Here is a 20,843-nt window from a genome sequence, read left to right as displayed (position 1 = left end):
TTTAAATGGGGCCCTGAGCAACAATAAGCCTTTGAACAAATTAAACAGGAGATTGTTGATGCAGTAGCCCTTGGGCCAGTCCGGGCAGGACAAGATGTTAAAAATGTGCTCTATACCGCAGCCAGGAAGAATGGCCCTACCTGGAGCCTCTGGCAGAAAGCACCTGTTTTTGGCTGGGATAGAATTAATTTTCTTCCTAGTAGCTGGTATAGTGTTATGTTTTGGGTTCAATATGAGAAGAACGTTGATAACACACCGATGTTTTCAGTTGTTGCTAAGTAATGTTTAGAGTAAGTCAAGGATTTTTCAGCTTCTCATGCCCAGCCAGCAAGAAGGCTGGAGGGGCACAAGAAATTGGGAGGGGTCACAGCCAGGACAGCTGACCCAAAGTAGCCAAAGGGGTATTCCATACCATGTGACATCACATCTAGTATATAAACTAGGGGTAGTTGCCCTGGGGGGAATCGCTGCTCAGGAACTAACTGGGCATCGGTCAGCAAGTGGTGAGCAATTGCATTGTGCATCACTGGTTTTGTATATTCCAATCCTTTTATTATTATTGTCATTTTAGTATTGTTATTATTATCATTATTAGTTTCTTCCTTTCTGTTCTATTAAACTGCTCTTATCTCAGCCCATGAGTTTTACTTTTTTTCCAATTCCCTCCCCCATCCCACTGGGTGGGGGGAGTGAGTGAGCAGCTGTGTGGTGCTTAGTTGCTGCCTGGGGTGAAACCACGACATACCTGGAAACATATATGGGATTTAGCCTCGATAAGTAGTTTTGAGTATTTGATGTGCCACGCTCAAAAGGGCTAAAGCTTTGAAAATATGCCTCATCGACAGCAGAGCGGAGGGACTCCATTTACTCAGTTTAAAGTCAAGAATGTTGAGAGCTCTATGTGCTCACCTGAGCTTAGTTGATGAGTATATATATATGAAGATATATTCCTGGGGGGCTGCACTAACAATCAGACATGGTCTTGTGGCTAAAAATGAAATCAAGCAGACTTAAAGTTGTAAATAAGGCGCTTAAGAAAAAAATATTAATTTAAGAATGTGTACTACCCAGCCCCTGGGTTATGCCACGGCGGGCACTGGCCGGCCGGCCCCCCTCCCCTCTGCCCGGAGTGTTGGGTTAACCGTCCTCCACAGCCCCGGGTAACGGTTAGTAACAGTGAACCACAGCCGACACCGCCCGCACTCCCTGAGCACTAGGGGACCACATCCCCGGGGCGCCCCGTCCCCACCTCCTGTGTCGCGGGAAGCTCCTCCCGCTCGCGGACCATTTCCGGTCGCCCCCGCCCCGCCTGCCGCTGCCACATCCTCCGCTGACATCAGCCCGCGACGCCATATTAGAAGAGAAGCCGTGCTTGTTGGCTTGGCTGCCTCGGGGCGGGGACGCTGGCCCCCGCTGCCACTGATCTCCGTCTCCCCTGCCGCGGCCGAGCCCCGCTCCCTATGACTCCTCCCGGCCGGCCTCTGCCCCGGTGCGGATAGGGTGGAGGTAGAGCGGCTCCCGTCCCTTCTCCTTACCCCCCTCCCGAGCTGTCGCCAAGTTTCTCTCCCCGTGACGGGCTTTTGCCCTCCCGCTGCCTCCAGCCATGACTTCCCTGACCCAGCGCAGCTCCGGCCTGGTGCAGCGCCGAACTGAGGCCTCCCGCAGCGCCGCCGCCGCTGACAAGGAGCGGGGGGCAGGGGGCGGCCTGGAGGATGAAGGCCGCCGGGACGAGCCCGGGGACGACGAGAAGGGTGATTCTAAGGAAACGCGTCTCACCCTCATGGAAGAAGTGCTGCTCCTGGGCCTCAAGGACCGTGAGGTGCGGCCGGGGCCGTGGTGGCGGGGCTGGGGCGGGCCTAGGTGAGGGGCACTGGGCAGGGGGTGGCTGAGGAGTCCCAGAGGTGCTGGGTGGCCTTGGGGAGGGGGTGCCTGAGGGGACACCGGTTATTCGGGGACTTATGGAGGTCGTTGATGGGGAAGGAGAGCCTAAGTGGCACTAGGGTGCGGGTGGGATGGGTTGCAGGACGCTGCTGGGTGAGTGTTGCTGTGGGTTTAGGGCTTAGGCGTTGCTGGAGACCGGGACTGTGATGTTGCTAGGGGTAGGGGCACGTGCTAGAACAAGCTCGAGATTTTGGAGGAGGTGGGGAAGGGGCTTCGATGTTGGGTGAAAGGGAACCTGGTGGAGATTTCGGATCGCCCTTTGGATGCAAGGTTCGCAGAGGGGTTCTAATATTTGTAGCATCTCAAGGAAGGTAGTGTAGGGCTTGGGGGAAGACAGGGATCTGGAGCCTCTGACAGCGTTGGTGGTTGACTTGGAGGCCCTGGTTAGACTTGTGATATTTATACTTCTATACTTACCCATAGCTTTAATGTGTGAGACTTGTCTATTCCTATGTATTTTGTCAGACACAACTATATAGTACTTATGGGGTTCTCGGGTGCTTTAGGATGCTTAGCAGCCCTTTTTAATAAGACTTTCCAGACTAATGCATGTTAAAAATGTCTTAAACTTCAGGGAGATACGCTTGACAAAAATGGGCCTTGAATAAAGAGATGTGCATCAAAATGAGGAAATGGCATTATTATGTAATTCTATGTTTTTACTGAATTTATAACTTAATTGGGTGTCATGATACGATGAATAACAGTCACTGAGGAAGGTATACATCTACCAGTGTGCTGGATTTTTTTCTTTCATTTGAAAGAGGTAATCAATATAAAAAGCACACATACTGCAGAAAGTCAGTCCTGTTAGTTTAATGTGGTGTATGTTGAAGCATAATATGTCTTTATTTTAGATATGAGATTATTTTATATATGAGTTATAATATGAATTTAACTAACCTGCTTTATTATTATTTTTTTTTTTAGTGATAAGTAAACTAATGAAGCCAGTTCATTGATTTGGGTGGAAGTCTCTTAAAACTGTGCGTGTTAATGAGCACAGAATAATGGGGGAGGGGGGAAGCTGCTATACGTTGCATATAAAATAAATTTGCTGGTTGATAATGAATAGATTAAAGAGTAGTTTTCTTAGTTAACATTTGTTTTTTAATGGGTATGAGTATATCTGTATATATATCTGCCACAATAACATATTTTATTTCTCTCTCAGATTGTGTATTTTGGGCCATATTCTTGTAATCCCATTTTTTTTCAGATGGACCTTGCCATGGCATCCTAATAAAGTCAGTAGATACTCACAGTGTTGTGTTCTTCCACCTGTTGAATCTGAAGACTTGCGCATATGTGCATTTCTCTTTCTATATACCTGAATAGTTGTAGGAAAGTTAGGCGTGACAAGACAGGTATCTGGCAGGATTGCCTAGGAGGCCTTGCCTTGAGGAAGGTGGAATAGACTGGATGGTCTTTCAGCCCTTTTTTTCCCCCCATGACTGTGTGCTAAAACTTCTGAATTTGTGGGCATTAGGCTGTAAAGATTTCAAGGCAGGGAACGTTCTGTCTGCCTAGAAAGAATATATGGTGCAAGTATTCCTAGTATATCAAAAGTTAATAATTAACATTGGGCCTAAAAATCCAGCTTTGCACCAGTGTAAATCATCTTAACTTTGCTAAGCGCAGCAGTGGCAAACACTGCAGATAAGCTAATATTTATTTGTATGGAAAAAGGAACTAAGTGATTACAGTGCACAGATATTCATTACTCCCTTGAGATTTTGCAGTTGAGATGTCAGACAAAGAATGATAATGTCATCTCTAGGGCAGGGGGCTTATGTGTGCAAACTGCAGCATACACCATTTCTGAGCTTTGTTAGACATGAATTACTAGGGTTTGTATTTTGGGTTTGTGTCTGCTTGTACCCTTCTGTCCTGGTTTCGGCTGGGATAGAGTTAATTGTCTTCCTAAGTAGCTGGTACAGTGCTATGTTTTTGAGTTAGGTATGAGAAGAATGTTGATAACACACTGATGTTTTCAGTTGTTGCTAAGTAATGTTTAGTCTAAAGTCAAGGATTTTTCAGCTTCTCATGCCCAGCCAGCAAGAAGGCTGGAGGGGCACAAGAAATTGGGAGGGGTCACAGCCAGGACAGCTGACCCAAAGTAGCCAAAGGGGTATTCCATACCATGTGACATCACATCTAGTATATAAACTAGGGGTAGTTGCCCTGGGGGGAATCGCTGCTCAGGAACTAACTGGGCATCGGTCAGCAAGTGGTGAGCAATTGCATTGTGCATCACTGGTTTTGTATATTCCAATCCTTTTATTATTGCTGTTGTCATTTCATTATTGTTGTTATTATTAGTTTCTTCCTTTCTGTTCTATTAAACTGTTCTTGTCTTAACCCACGAGTTTTACCTTTTTTCCTTCCGATTCTCTCCCCCATCCCACTGGGTGGGGGGAGTGAGTGAGCGAGCAGCTGTGTGGTGCTTAGTTATGGGCTGCTGTTAAACCATGACACCTTCTCTCTTACACTATGTAAACAGCTTTGTCTCCATGGTTTTTTCCCCTTTTAAAACCGAAAATAAAACTATAGATTAATTTTCAAAAATTATTTTATTTTTTTTGTTGTTCTAATGATAAGTAAGCAAAACTTAGGTACTTTATGCATCTGGAAATGCTTTTTATAAAGTTTTTCCTTCCAAAGAATTGATTTCCCATTACACTTGTCTGAGATTTTGTCATGACAGCAAGTAGAATAAGCAATATAGGGTCTGTAAAGTGTAATTGTGAAGCTACATGAAGTGTAAGGGAAAGGCAAAGGCAGCTATGTGAGCTATAAGCTCAATTGAAAGCCAGTAAATTTAAAGCTGATAACGTCCTTCCTTTTTATTGCAACAGGATAAAATGATTTAGTGTTGAGTTTAAAATAAATAAATGAAGGAGTCTGAAATGGCCTAAGAATGTTTCCCTAAAAATAGCTTCTTTCTCAGAAAAATCACTGATAACTGCATTGATAACTTAGCTTTGAGGGTTTTTTGGCTAATTTTATTTCTAATATTAAACACTAGTGAATATGGCTTAACACTATGTAAATTGTATTAAAAAAAAAGTGCCTCACATGTAAGGAACTACCACTTTTAATTTTTAAGTGTAGATGGCAGAACCTTTACTCGTAGGAGAGAGTTTTTCAGGAAGATTCAGACAGTGATGGATTGATGAGTTTAGTGTTTCTAGGAGATTGTTAGATATTTATGTGAATCCTGCTTTCAGGATAGCGCAATGATTGTAACAACCACGGCAAGGCTTTTGAGTTGTTGCCTGATTGTTGCTGCAGTATGGGTTCAATGATGGGAATGTCCAGCTGCCCTAAACCAAACACAGCACACCTCAATCCCATTCTTAATGTTTGAACACAACTAACTGCATTTGCACATGCTTTCTGGATATGGTCTCTTTTTTTTTCCCCTGTTTGGCCTAATTAAAATGTAGTTTATGTATGTGGGCTGGTTGCTCTTTTTTCCACCAATGGTTCCTCTTCCATTTGTATCTTCTGTGTATACATAACTATTTCCGTATTCCAGGGTGTTGTGGTTTAACCTCAGCCAGCAACTAAGCACCATGCAGCCGCTCACTCACTCCCCCCATCCAGTGGGATGGGGGAGAAAAATCAGGAAAAAGAAGTAAAACTCATGGGTTGAGATAAGAACGGTTTAATAGAACAGAAAAGAAGAAACTAATAATGATAACACTAATAAAATGACAACTAGTAATAAAAGGATTGGAATGTACAAATGATGTGCAGTGCAATTGCTCACCACCTGCCAACTGATACCCAGCTAGTCCCTGAGTGGCAATTCCCTGCCCCCACTTCCCCACTTCCTAAACTAGATGGGACATCACATGGTATGGAATACCCTGTTGGCCAGTTTGGGTCAGGTGCCCTGGCTGTGTCCTGTGCCAACTTCTTGTGTCCCTCCAGCTTTCTCACTGACTGGGGATGAGAAGCTGAAAAATGCTTGACTTTAGTCTAAACACTACTTAGCAACAACTGAAAACATTAGTGTTATCAACATTCTTCACATACTGAACTCAAAACATAGCACTGTACCAGCTACTAGGAAGACAGTTAACTCTATCCCAGCTAAAACCAGGACACAAGGTCAAGATAGGTTTTAAGCGGTATGTGTTAAAATATGTGCATGTTTGCATAACATGACAGATGCAGTGTCCTTGGAGGAACAGGTAACATACTGGAACAAAAGAAGCATCACAAGAACACCTACAACTTATTTGGAAACCCTTCAGAAACATGACTGGGGAAGGGAATCATGTTCATCCATTTAGAATAGAGCAATAGCCTGTTGCTATAGGAAGAAAAAATACTGAAAAAAAAATACTTTGCTGTATTAGGTTAAAAACAGTATTGCAGTGGGATAGGTCAAAGCCACAGCAAAAGAGAGGTTATTCTGTAGAACTACTGAAGCATCTGAGGTTATTACTCCCAAAAGAAGGGAGTGATAAATATTAAGTTAGCTTATTTAGCAATGACAGCTAAGAGATGAGTACAGGCCGGTTTGTTCATTACAGCTCTTCCAGACATCTTGTAACTCAGTCCCATAGAAAACTGAGAGGTTGCTAGGTGTCTGTGCTCTCTAACTGTTGCTCCATTTAAGTTTTTTGTACATGTAGGGGTTTTTATGGTTGTGTTTTTTTTTTCCTTTTTGGAGTTCTCTCTTGGTATGAGTTGGGAATCTGTTAAAATACAGCAATGCACACAGCTGTTCCTGTTCTCTCTACAATGTGCCACAACTAAACAAATTGAAGCAGCTATAGAGACACAGCACCTACTTCTGTAGTTCAGATAATTATATTTAGTAAGATAAAATACTTATTTGATCTGTAACTAATTCCTTATTTGCTGAAAGAAAACTCACATAAAGTACGCTGAAATAATAGTCATGTACTGCAGTCTGCTGCAACAGTAAATATTTCTGGTTTTATTTATGCTTTTGTTGATGAAGACTAAAATCTCATTTGTGAGAGTGAAGTAATGTTGAATCACTTTGTTAGGTACAGAAATTCTCTTGGATCTTTGCTACTCATGTTTGCCTTTCAGAAAATTCTTTTATTGCTGAAGGTTTAGTGTTACAGCATAGCTTTTTGTCCAAATAGTTCATGTGAAGGTCTCCAGCTTATACTTTTTATTGTATTGAAATAAGTTATTAGGGAGCTAGTTTGCCTGCTTCAGGTGTGCTGTTTTGTGTTGATCAGTTTAGTGCTAAAATGTAGTTTCTTTATTCTTACAAATCTGAGTAGCTGGATTTATTACTGAATTTTATATTTTAATCCTAAAGAGATTTTTCTGAAGGGTAAAGTAGGAATTTTGAAAACATTCAAAATATGGATGGCATTTTCCCTGGTCTTAAGATTTGGCCTTGTGAAATTCATATTATGATGCAGAAGTCTGGGATTTTTTGCCTGTGTAACAAATGATTGAGTTTTCAAAAGCCATCTTTAGATCTTCTTAGTCTTTTTTTTTTCTTTTCCCCATCCCCTTCCTCCCATTAAAAAAGTTTCAGCAACAACCCGAATGTCAACTCAAAAGCTCCCAAGTTTTGCTGGAAAATTTCTGAGACAAATGAGTGAAACACGAAGAGGCATCTACTAGGAATTTGCATTTCAGTTGAATGATGTATGAATGTGTTGAAACCTTGACAAAGGTGTGCTTTTTCTTAAATCATAGAATCATTTAGGTTGGAAAAGACCTTTAAGATCATTGAGTCCAACCATAAACCTAACAGTGCCAAGTCCACCACTAAACCGTGTCCCTAATCGCCACGTCTACATGTCTTTGAAATACCTCCAGGGATGGTGACTCAACCACTTCCCTGGGCAAAATGTTCAGGGCCTAATAACAGCAAAGTATGTAATATCTGTGGTGAAAAATTTTTTTCTTTCAGAGTTGCCTGCCTTTTTGGTCTTTTTTTAATTTCATGTCCATACTTAAATTACAGGCTAGCAGAAGATAGGAGTACCCAAATTCTGCATGCTATGAGATGCAGTAAAGTGTCTCTATTGTGCTGCTGAGTAAATCCTGCTTTTGGGCTCTTTGGAGGATGATGTGCTGATTTAGAAGCAGCACTTTGGATACAAGTTGACTTTGTGTTGAAATGGTGTTTATATTTCATGGTTCTGCATGCACCTAGTGTGGTTATCCTTGCTCTTACAGCATGGCTAATCTGTAATCTATATTTATTCCTGGATAACTTCAAGTGTAGTGTAGTCCCTTCTTTCATGTCAAGCTGTCTAGTGTAGAACAAAGGCAAAAACATTGTTAAAGCCTTTCTAGTGATACTTCTCAATTTTTCTAAGCGTGCTTAAAAAACAAAGCTGTAACTCTATTTCATCTCCTGTAGCAAGCTGTTTTTAATAAAAATTTTGCATGAAGTATATCTGAGAAAGTATTGCTGTTAATTGCTAGAAGGGAAGTAATCATGGAACTGAAAACTAGCATTTTATGTTTAAAAAAAAAAGTGGTATTATTTTGACACGCGGAACAAACTTTACAACTCAGAGTGAGTTATAAAGCAGGCATGTTTATTTCAGCACTGGGTACACGGGGGATCGCTCCACCTATCGTGCACACTGTAAAGTTCATTAGTGAAGTTTAAATACATGTGTGATATAAATATTCATTATATTTCCCAGAAACCTTATACATATTCATTACATGCATTCATTCATTACAACAAACCACCCCTTATCTTCTTACTTGCATTTTTAGTTTTTCTCGTCCTTGAGTCCATATGTCTGTTTTCCTGTGTTCTCACAAATCTATCTACACATTCTTTAATTACTTGAGTTGCAGGATGTCTTATCTCATTAAAGGAAACCATATATTCTGCTTATACCTACTTATTGCTTACAAACTACAAAATATAATTGACATCTGGAATATATATCAACTACCATATATCAATTTCAGGTGTTCTTTGATACTAAAGTAGTTCAAGTACTGCAGCATTTATCTCAGTTAAGCTACACGTAATGGGCCTTCTTTGCAATGCTAAATTGACCAGCCTAAGTGTTACAGACAGTATATTCAAGAATGACTTTCCTACTTAGACAGCAAATAATTACTACAGCACATATTCACTTCTGTGTTGCATTACAGGGGGAATCATAGAATGGTTTAAGTTGGAAGGGACCTCTAAAAGTCTAGTCCAACCCCCCTGCAATGAGCAGGGATGTCTTCAACTAGATCAGGTTGCTCAAAGCCCTGTCCAGCCTGACCTTGAATGTTTCCATCTACAACCTTTCTGGGCAACCTGTTCCAGTGTTTCACCACCCTCATCATAAAAAATTTCTTCCTTTATATCTAGTCTAAATCAACCCTCTTTTAGTTTAAGACCATTGCCCCTTGTCCTATTGCTGCAGGCCCTACTAAAAATTCTGTCCCCATCTTTCTTATAAGCCCCATTTAAGTACTGGAAGGCCACAATAAGGTCTTCTCAGAGCCTTCTCTTCTCCTGGCTGAACAACCCCAACTCTCTCAGCCTTTCCTTACAGGAGAGGTGTTCCATCCCTCCGATCATCTTTGTGGCCCTCCTTTGGACTCACTCCAACAAGTCTGTGTCTTTCCTGTGTTGAGGACTCCAGAGCTGGACGCAGTACTCCAGGTGCGGTCTCGCCAGATTGGAGTAGAGGGGGAGAATCACCTCCCTTGACCTGCTGGGCGTGCTTCTTTTGATGCAGCCCAGGATGCAATTGGCTTTCTGGGCTGCAAGCGCATGTTGCTGGCTCACGTCCGGTTTTTCATCCACTAGAAGGATGGGAAGGGAAAGCTAGTCTGGAGTAAATGTGTGGCTCGGTTTCCTTTGCATAGACAACATTCTCGGTCTGTTTTCTCATAACTTTTATTAAAGAAGGAAAAAAATAATAGTCAATTTATCATATGCCACTTTTAATTGGGTTTTTCCTAGCTTGCAAACAGGTCTTAGATCAATTTCAGTAATTTATTTTCTTTCCATTCAGGAATATTCATAAAATGTTACTGCAGAATGATTTCACATACACATTTCGGACATAAGAATTATACGGTTACACATAAAATAATGCACAACTGTTCTCTTCCTCTAAGTGTATCGTATGTAAGCCTGGATGAGTAGGAGCACATAGGTGTGTGGTACTATGACTAAGCTGTTAGTCTGAGTGCAGACCACTCTTATGCATGTCAAGTCTTCCCCACCTCCCCTGGTATATTTTGTACTAAAATACTGCATTTCAACCCTTTTTTTTTCTTCTCCTGTTTGTGATGGACCATTAAGATAATAAAATAGTATACCTTGTAAGTTAGATCTTTGTAATTGGAGAGCTGTTAAACACTCACAGGTCTTTTACTATTTGTGGATGTTACAGGATTTATTCATCACACTGGGAAATTAGGCTATTGGGCTTTTTGCATATCTTTCTGTTGCTTATATTCTTTTAAGCACTTGTAAGCTACTTATTGCTATACGCTCTCAAGTCATCTGCCTTTATGGTCTTACTAGATAGCATCGTGGCTGTATTAGTTACAGAGTCCTTAACTGGCAGGCTAGATGTCTTTTGTACATGGGCTGTACCATGAGTTTTCTATTTAGCAAATAATTTTTGCACAGCACATTGCACTTCCATTTTTTACTTCAGTAGACACTTGATTTTACTCCAGTACTTCCACATTTGACAGTCTGTACCACGAGAGAAGCATTCCATACGTATTATGTTGCCATTTCAGTATGTATTTTGCATTGCACAGTGGAGAAGATAGGTATAACATTTATTAGCTAGGTTGAGGTAAATGCCAGATGGATGTTTGATCTATACTAATCACTTAGGAAGTGCTAATTACAACTGCTTTGCCTATGCTGGATGTTTAAATGGGACTTCGGCTTTAACAGCATCTGCAGTCTGTGCCTGAGACTTTCAATTTACAGTTAGTACATGTTAAGTACTAAATGGAAGAACTTGTGCCTTTTAATGTGAGAACAGTGAAATGAGTGGAAGTTTTTTTATCTCGTAGTGAAAATGTTGACATGGCATTATGAGATAGTCTGTTTCTTGAAAATTGTTTGCACCTGGATAAGTGAAACCAGTGAGAGACCTGTTCACAAAAGAACAAACTGAAAGGAAACTAGGGGAAGTTTAGACAAAGAGAGGAATTCCTATCCGTTATGCGTGCTTTTTTTTTTTTTTTTTCTTTTTTAAACACCCAAAACATTGCTCTGGAAATCCATCCACATTAATGATGTGATGCAAATCCCTCAAAATGAAACATTGTACAGCTACCCAGTTTGAAATAACACAGTGTTTTACATAGTGTTTTAAATTTTGACAACTGTAGAAGAAAAGGTAGAAAGAGAAGGATAGTTGTTGTATTTGGGGGCAGATACAGTTAGTTTATAAGCCTAGAGGAGGGAATTGTAGTTTTAATGTAGCCTAGTTAGTCAAAGTCAGTGAAACTTCTACCTATTCTTTAGTCAGCCAGTATTAGACCTGCTTTGTCTGCATTAGAAGGACCTGATTTAGGTTTTCTTACTGTTTTTAAGAGGAATGTTCTGGGTGTGGCTGGGGTAGAGTTAATTTTCTTCATAGCAGCCAGTATGGTGCTAGGTTTTAGATTTTTAGATATTTTTAAATTTTTTTTTTAACCAAAACAATGTTGATAACACAAAACAGTGTTGACAACACACCCATGTTTTAACTTGCTGAACAGTGTTTGCACAGCGTCAAGGCCATCTCTGTTTCTCACTCTGCCCACCCCCAGTGAGTAGGCTCGAGGTACGCAAGAAGCTGGGAGGAAGGACAGCCAGGACAGCTGACCCCAACTGACCAAAGGGATATATGCTGTATAGTGTTATGGTCAGCAATAAAAATGGAGGGGAGGGGGGGTTAGTAGGTGGTCATTACTTGGGGACTGGCTGGGCATCAGTCTGTGTGGGGGAGGTGGTGAGTGAATGTCTTTGCATCATATGTTTTTTTGTTTTGTTTTGACTTCCGTTCTTCCTATTCTTTTTCCCCATCTCACTGGGGGGGATTGGGGGAGCAGTTGCATGGGACTTGGCTGCCAGCCAGGGTCAACCTCCCACTAGGAGACACTAAATGTGTGCAAGGTTTGTGTTGTAAGCTTGTGGTTGTTGTATCTGGGCAGGATGTGAGCTATTTTTCTGATCCTGCTATATTTGCTTACTGCTGTGGGAAGCCTTGTTTGGTTTTGGTTGGGGTTTTTTTGTTTGTTGGGTTTTTTTGTTTCTTTTTTTTTTGGAGTGAAATATCTGATGTGGAGGATTTAAGCACCAGTTCTAATTAAACATTTCTTTCAAATAAATGTCAGATTTTATGCTCAGTGAAAATAGCTGGTGGTGTAGAAATTTGCAGGTTATAGAACAAATTAACTACATGTTTTATTTTGCACAAAGTATGGAGAACAGAGATTGGACCCTGATGGAAGGTGTCTTTGCAAGAACCACACAAATATTTGAAGTCATTATCTGCACGTGTATACACTTAATCATGGTGAAAGCTTGGCTTCTAAGTTTGTCTTTTCATTCCTAAATGAACAGTCAGGCTCTTAAGTGTTGATTTGTTCAGGGGTCTCTTAAGAGTTCAGCATTGTACATGTGTTAGTTGCTGCCTCTTCAGCAAAGTTATGTTTTTTATTGACTTCACTTTAGTGAAGTGATGTGTGTCTGTAATGTATGCCTGTGTATGTGCTTGAAAAGCTAGACAATAGCATTTGGCTTGTGGTGGGTTGACCTTGACTGGCCACCTGGTGCCCACCAAGCTACTCTATCACTCCCCCTCCTCAACTGGACAGGGGAGAGAAAATATAACAAAAGGCTCATGGGTCGAGATAAGGAGAGGGAGAGATCACTCAACCAATTACCATCATGGGCAAAACAGACTCGACATAGGGAAAATTAACTTAATTTATTACCAATCAAACCAGAGTAGGGTAATGAGAAATAAAACCAAATCTCAAAACACCTTCCCCCGCCCCTCCCTTCTTCCTGGGCACAGCTTCACTCCTGAATTCTCTACCAACACCCCCCCCCAGTGGCACAGGGGGATGGGGAATGGGGGTTACGGTCAGTTCATCGCACGTTGTCTCTGCCGCTCCATCCTCTTCAGGGGTAGGACTCCTCACACTCTTCTCCTGTTCCAGCGTGGGGTCCCACCCACAGGAGACAGTCCTCCACAAACTTCTCCAACATGGGTCCTTCCCACGGGCTGCGGTTATTCATGAAGTGCTCCAGCGTGGGTCCCTTCCATGGGATGCAGGCCTTCAGGAATGGACTGCTCCAGCATGGGTCCCCCACAGGGTCACAAGCCCTGCCAGAAGACCTGCTCCAGTGTTTGCTCCTCTCTCCATGGGGTCGCAGGTCCTGCCAGGAACCTGCTCCAGCATGGGGTCAGAGCCTCCTTTGGGCGCACCCACCTGCTCCACCATGGGATACTCCATAGGCTGCAGGTGGATATTTGTTCCACTGTGGACCTCCATGGGATGCAGGGGGACAACCCGCTTCACCATGGTCTTTACTATGTGTCACAACCCAGACTGGACAGACCAGGGAATCGTGTTTAATTCAAAATTCCCTCAGGCTAAATTAACGTGAAATGACACCAAACGATCAGTTAAAGATTTTATTTATGACAGAAGCAAACTGAACTGGGGAGGCATGGTAGTAGGTGGCAGGGTTTCTCACAACAGGAATTGGCATAAGACTACTTCTGTAAACTGTGTAACCATCTACATCAATTCAGGGAATAAGGAGATCCCTCCCATTGAGTCATGAGGTTCAGAGCAGACCCCCTTGCTTTCTAGACTCCTCCTCAGAGAAGGGCCCAGGGGCAGCTGGATATACTCTTAGTCCCAGACTTGGTCAACGGTTTATATCTTGAAATGGATGAGGTGTAGGGATTAAGGAAAAGGAAAGAGAGAAGAAGACAGAGAGAGAGAAAGGAAGAGAGAAAGATTTCACCGGTCCTGGGTCCAGCTTTTGTTCAGTCAGCTGAGGTGTCCTGTCAGCTGATGGGACCAGTCCCAGAGGGCTTGCGCACCCAGGGCTTCAGTTTGTGTCCTTTTATCATCCTTGCCCTTCCTTCAGGTGGGCACCGGAACTCCTCAGGCTAATGAGCAGTTTATGAGCCTTTGGGCTTGGGGGTCCTTTGTGGAGTAACTTCTTCCCTGCAGACATGGCCATTGTTTGATCTTTGTATGAGAACAGCTTATCAGAACAGGGAGCTTTGCACCCTCCAGCATGCCCTCCCCCTCCTGTTGCTGATGTCTGAGCTGATGGGCTTTTCACCTTGGTTCCTTGCTGTGCAGGGTTTGTCTTTAAGCAGAACTTGCCCCACCACAATGTTTGAGACATTAACTCTTTCAGTCTCTCACACCATGGACTGCAGGGGAATCTGTGCTCCAGTGCCTAGAGCACCTCCTCCCCCTCCTCCTTCAGTGACCTTGGTGTCTGCAGAGTTGTCTCTCACATATTCTCACTCCTCTCCCCCCCCAGCTTCTGTTGCTCAGCAGTTTTTACCCTTTCTTAAATATGTTATCACAGAGGCGCTACCACTGTCGCTGATTGGCTTGGACTTGTCCAGTGGTGGGTCTGTCTTGGAGCTGGCTGGCACTGGCTGTATCGGACATGGGGGAAGCTTCCAGCAGCTTCTCACAGAAGCCACCCCTGTAGCACCTGCCCCCCCTCCCAAACCTTGTCATGCAAATGCAATACAGTGCTTTCAGTAGTCAGCAGTTGTTGCTTGTTATTTATTCTTAAATGCAGTGGCAGGTTAATCAAATACTTGACAAGTTTCTTGTCAACAGTATTGAGCTTTGTAGAATATGTATGTTTGCTTACCTAAAGTTTTTTAACATTTGGCTGTCAGAACACTTCAGAGATTTTCCTTGCTAATTTGCCTACTACAATTTATGTTCCAGTAAAATGGCTAATGATTTAAATTGCATCAAAAGAGGAAATCAAGAGGGACTGCAGTCAGCCATCAAAGTCCCCACATTGTAGTATTCCAATAATAAACATTTCAGTGCTCTGGCCTGCTTTTTTTTAAACCAGCTTCTAATTTTCAGAAGTTCTGTAGGTCAGGATGTATCATTAGATGTTCCTGCAACCTTCTGGTGATGGCTTACTTTGCTGCAAAGAGCTAGCTAGGTATAGGTTGATATAGACCCTTAATCTAGTATGAAGAGGAATCCAGTTAATTTTAATTGCAAATGAAACATCCACACTTGAAGTTTGAATATTTTTCCCTTTGATGTGAGAAAATCCAAAGTATTCCTCTAGCAGGTGTCTGTCTTGAATATTCACAAATTCTGGGCATGTTGTTTTTATCTTTCTATTACTATTTTTTAGGGATGACTGCTAAGAGGGATGAATGTCTCCTTAAATTATTTTGTCCTCAGAAAAGCATTTTTGGGTTTTGCAATTATATAGATAGATAGAACTGTATTTCTTTTACTGGATCTGAAATACCTTTGTACCCATTTAAGAGCTATCTGAAAAATGAATCTCTAAGTTTGGGTTATTTTATTTGTACACACGCACACGCGCGTGTGTGCCTGCCTTCTATGAATGCATTCCTGACAGGTGATGCTGGGTCATGTTTTTCATCAAATATGTTTTAAAACAGATTGGTCCAGAGATGCAGTGAAATTCAAAATCCATCAGACAGTAGATGTGAGAACAATTCTATAAGAAAATCTTCTAGATAATAATAAATTTTATTGAATATTATTGCTGTCAAAACAAAAAAATCAGTTTTACATTTCAGGGTTGCTTGTTGTCTTAGAACCTAAACATGAGAAAAAAATTTTGAGTGTGTTTTCATCTTACCATTGTTCTTGTATTCCAGAATTGTGGAGGCTTTGGTTCTTCTCTCTTGTCCTATAGGTCCATAGAGGAGGGAAGGGATTGAAACTATTAATGAAATTATTTAAGCAAGACCCTAACACTAAACATTATATTTTCAGCTGAGTATGAATGGGTTGGGGTAAGACCACACAGTTCCTTGTCAAAGGAAATTGATTTGAGTCTTGCTAGAGAATACTGGCACAGAAGCTGAATTTGGTTTTGTGTTTTAATCTGTCTGGCATTGTGCAGTACTGTAGTGTCTGGGAGTAGAAGATTTTCTTAGAGGTAATCTATAGTTATTACTTACAGATTAATATACATGTATTGAATGTATATTGGAAAGTAACAGAATCTCTAGATCATTAAAGCACATGCATCATTTGACAATGTCAGCTTTTCTTGTTTGAGATTTATTCACTGTCAGCTGCAGCTTCTGTGCTGTGGTTACACTCATTTTCGGGTAGATAAAATTACAATAACCTGCACTGGAAAGAAAAGAACAGGTCTTTTTGATCCCTGAAGGTGAAAATGGATCAGTTCATATAATAAGATACCTGTAGTGAGAGTGTTACTGAAATCCAGAATAAAACTCCTTAACAGCAATGAGAAATTAAGAAGCAGGCACTTCGTTTATTGCAGTGCTGGGGACACCCCTCCAAAGGTGTGTCCAATTTAGTATCAAAATCCATCAGTTTTTATAGACTTTTTCTGTCAGGTCATTGTTACATAAGCTCTTTACATAAAAATGCATACTATGCTCATTCTTAAATTTAACCTTTATAATGATTGGTCCTTTGATTATATAACCTTATCAATATTCTTATTTAAAAACAATCATTGTACAGTTACACCTAGGTCTACAGATTGGAATCTTCAATACTCAAATCAAGATGGGAAGGGTCAGGGGGTTTCCAAGCAGCAAACTGGTGTCCATGATGGTTTCCTTAGTTTCTTAAGACAAAACATAGAAAGACCAGTAACTTCCTGGTGAGGTTTCTATGGTAAGTTATTTCAAACTTTAACAATATTAAGGTTCCTATAGTCACACATAACACAGTTCTTAAAGTTTCTATGGCTACATTTCAAACTTAACAATCCTATACGTTATGCTTCACAATTTTACTTCTTAATCAAACCTAACTCTTCTATGTGATTAAATTTTGATTTCTTTATCAGAATATTTGCAACAAGAGCAGCCTAATTTTACCTTGAGGGTTCAAATAATTTTGGAAGTTCCAACCTGTTGTCGATGAATGTCGCAATGAAGCTTTTCCTTTTTCTCTTCTTCCATCATTATTTTCTATTGTTTGCATTTTTCCCCAACTTCTTATGAGTATGTTTAGTTATGCTGGTGTCGTGGTTTCAGCCCGGCCGGTAACAAAGGACCACGCAGCCGCTCGCTCACTCCTCCACCCCCCTCCGGTGGGATGGGGAGGAGACGGAGGAGAGAAAAAAGAAAAAGAAACTGGAACCTCGAGGGTTGAGATAAAGGCAGTTTACTGGGACAAACACAAAGAGATTACAACAACAACAACGGCACTAATGAAAAAAAAGTATACAAAAAGAGTGATGCACAGTGCAACTGCTCACCACCCGGGACCCGACGCTCCGCCACTTCCCCCACCGAAAACAGAGACCACCCCCCGGCCCGCTCCCCATTTATATACTGGGCAGGATGTCACATGGTATGGAATAGCTCCTTGGCTAGTTCAGGTCAGCTGCCCTGGCTATGCCCCCACTTCCCAGGTTCCTGTAAAAATTAACTCTATCCCAGCTGAACCCAGGACATTATCCACCCCTTATTCTATACCATCTACATCATGCCCAGATCTTACATTTTTTTTTTCCTAATCAACCACTACAACTTTCCTTGTCTTATATATAAGTATATGGACTCCACCCCCCAACCTCGCACACACACACACACACGGTGTTCCTTTAGCCTATGGGCTATCCCTCTAATGTGCCCATCGATTTTGGGGCTCTATCTGTTGTAACAGTTCTTCAGGATAAGAGAGAGATGGTGTGAGATGTTGGGTTGTTGTACGCTGCCTCTGGAACTTGTGGCTAGTACATTTGGTGTAACTCATGCCCCTGGTCTGCAGGTCGAAGATGTTGATCTTGAGGAAATTGCTGGGTGCCAGTTCAAGTTCTATCGCTGTTGTACTTGGCTCAGTTTCAAAAGTCCATCCTGTAGTCATTTGGATAATTCTCACAATAATACCCTTGATATGGCATATAGACACTATAGATACAATGACATGCATTGGCAGGTTATTTAGCAGTTAAATATCATACAGCCCAATTCACTGGCTATTCCCTCCCAAAATCAAATCTCCCTGAGGTACACATCGAACCTCCCCATCCTTCTGCATCACCCACCAGGTGTACCCAGGTCCTTGAGCAAAAACAACCCCTTGAATGGGTTTGCTTCTGCTTGAGGGAGGACTAACCCAGACTGTCTTTCCTAACATACTCCTCATGCGCACTACAGGGACTTTATCCCATTCTACAGTATGTGGAACTCTTGGTTGGGCGGGGCCAGCCCGATTGGCAGATCCTCTAGTATTAACTAACCAGGTGGCTTTTGTTAAATGTGTATCCCAATGCTTGAAAGTTCCACCCCCCATCGCTCTCAATGTAGTTTTCAGCAGTCCATTGTATCGTTCAATTTTTCCGGAGGCTGGTGCGTGATAAGGGGTGTGATACACCCACTCAATGCCATGTTCTTTGGCCCAGGTGTCTACGAGGTTGTTTCGGAAGTGAGTCCCGTTGTCCGACTCGATTCTTTCTGGGGTGCCGTGTTGCCATAAAATTTTCTCTTCAAGGCCCAGGATAGTGTTCTGGGCAGTGGCATGGGACACAGGGTATGTTTCCAGCCAGCCAGTGGTTGCTTCCACCATTGTAAGCACATGGCACTTGCCTTGGCGTGTTCGTGGGAGTGTGATATAGTCAATCTGCCAGGCCTCCCACTTTTTATATTTCAGCCATTGCCCTCCATGCGACAGGGGTTTTTGCCGCTTGGCTTGCTTAATTGCAGCACATGTTTCACATTCATGGATGACCTGTGCGATAGTGTCCATGGTCAAGTCCACCCCTTGATCTCGAGCCCATCTATATGTTGCATCTCTTCCCTGATGGCCTGAGGTATCGTGGGCCCACTGAGCCATAAATAGCTCACCCCTACGTTGCCAGTCCAGGTCCACCTGAGACACTTCAATCTTGGCGGCCTGATCTGCCTGGTGGTTGTTTTGATGTTCTTCAGTGGCTCGACTCTTGGGTACATGAGCATCTACGTGACATACTTTTACCACTAGCTTCTCTATCCGAACAGCGATATCTTGCCACAGTGCGGCAGCCCAGATGGGTTTACCTCTGCGCTGCCAATTGCCCTTCTTCCATTGCTGTAGCCACCCCCATAGGGCATTTGCCACCATCCACGAGTCAGTATAGAGATAGAGCACTGGCCACTTTTCTCTTTCAGCAATGTCTAACGCTAGCTGGATGGCTTTCACCTCTGCAAACTGACTCGATTCACCTTCTCCTTCAGCAGTTTCTGCGACTAGTCGTGTAGGACTCCATACAGCAGCCTTCCACCTTCGATGTTTTCCCACAATGCGACAGGACCCATCAGTGAACAGGGCATATTGCCTCTCATTTTCTGGCAGTTTATTATACAGCGGGGCTTCTTCGGCCTGTGTCACCTCTTTCTCTGGTGACATTCCAAAATCTTTGCCTTCTGGCCAGTCCGTGATCACTTCTAACATTCCTGGGCGACTGGGGTTTCCTATGCGAGCTCGCTGTGTGATCAGTGCGATCCACTTACTCCACGTGGCGTCAGTCGCGTGATGCGTAGAGGAAACTTTCCCTTTGAACATCCAGCCCAGCACTGGCATTCGAGGTGCTAAGAAGAGCTGTGTTTCAGTACCAACCACTTCTGGGGCGGCTCGAACTCCTTCATATGCTGCCAAGAACTCTTTTTCAGTTGGAGTATAGCGAGCCTCGGATCCTCGATATCCCCGACTCCAAAACCCCAGAGGTCGGCCACGGGTCTCCCCAGGTGCTTTCTGCCAAAGGCTCCAGGTAGGGCCATTCTCCCCAGCTGCAGTGTAGAGCATATTTTTAATATCTTGTCCTGTCCGGACTGGCCCAAGAGCTACTGCGTGAACAATCTCCTGCTTAATCTGTTCAAAGGCTTGTCGTTGCTCAGGCCCCATTTAAAATCGTTCTTCTTCCGAGTAACTTGGTAGAGAGGGCTTACAATTTGACTGTAATTTGGAATATGCATTCTCCAAAAACCCACAACACCTAAGAAAGCCTGTGTTTCCTTTTTATTAGTCGGTGAGGACATAGCTGCTATTTTGTTGATGACGTCCGCAGAGATCTGATGACGCCCATCTTGCCATTTTACTCCTAAGAACTGGATCTCCTGCGCAGGTCCCTTGACCTTACTTTCTTTTATGGCAAAACCAGCCTTCAAAAGGATTTGGATTATTTTCTTCCCTTCCTCAAAAACTTCTTCTGCCGTGTTGCCCCATACGATGATGTCATCAATGTATTGCAGGTGCTCTGGAGCTTCACCTTTTTCTAGTGCAGCCTGGATCAGTCCATGACAAATGGTGGGGCTGTGCTTCCACCCCTGGGGCAGTCGATTCCAGGTGTACTGGACGCCCCTCCAAGTGAAAGCAAACTGAGGCCTGCACTCCACTGCCAAAGGAATGGAGAAAAATGCATTAGCAATGTCAATTGTGGCATACCACTTAGCTGCCTTTGATTCCAGTTCATATTGAAGCTCTAACATATCTGGCACAGCAGCGCTCAGCGGTGGCGTGACTTCATTCAGCCCACGATAATCTGCTATTAGTCGCCATTCCCCATTGGATTTCTGCACGGGCCATATGGGACTATTAAAGGGTGAGTGAGTCTTGCTGATCACTCCTTGGCTCTCCAGTTGGCAAATCAGCTTATGGATTGGGATCAGGGAGTCTCGGTTGGTGCGATATTGTCGCCGGTGCACCGTCGTGGTAGCAATTGG

At 42.8% G+C, this 20,843-nt stretch overlaps 1 protein-coding gene across 1 annotated transcript in view; it reads left to right on the top strand.

Annotated features, from left to right (window-relative positions):
- Positions 1 to 1,338: 1,338 nt before the first annotated feature.
- Positions 1,339 to 20,843, top strand: part of LOC126035362 (Golgi phosphoprotein 3) — a 100,282-nt gene continuing 80,777 nt past the window's right edge. Inside the window, exons 1-2 of the mRNA XM_049793899.1 lie at positions 1,339 to 1,506; positions 1,602 to 1,819. Of these exons, the coding sequence (XP_049649856.1) occupies positions 1,604 to 1,819 (216 nt within the window). The 5' untranslated portion in view covers positions 1,339 to 1,506; positions 1,602 to 1,603. The remainder of the gene's footprint in view (positions 1,507 to 1,601; positions 1,820 to 20,843) is intronic.

Source organism: Accipiter gentilis, chromosome W (genome assembly GCF_929443795.1).
Source record: "Accipiter gentilis chromosome W, bAccGen1.1, whole genome shotgun sequence".
Taxonomy (NCBI): domain Eukaryota; kingdom Metazoa; phylum Chordata; class Aves; order Accipitriformes; family Accipitridae; genus Astur; species Astur gentilis.
The sequence above is the reverse complement of the archived record's forward strand: the minus strand, read 5'-3'. Positions and strand labels throughout refer to the sequence as shown.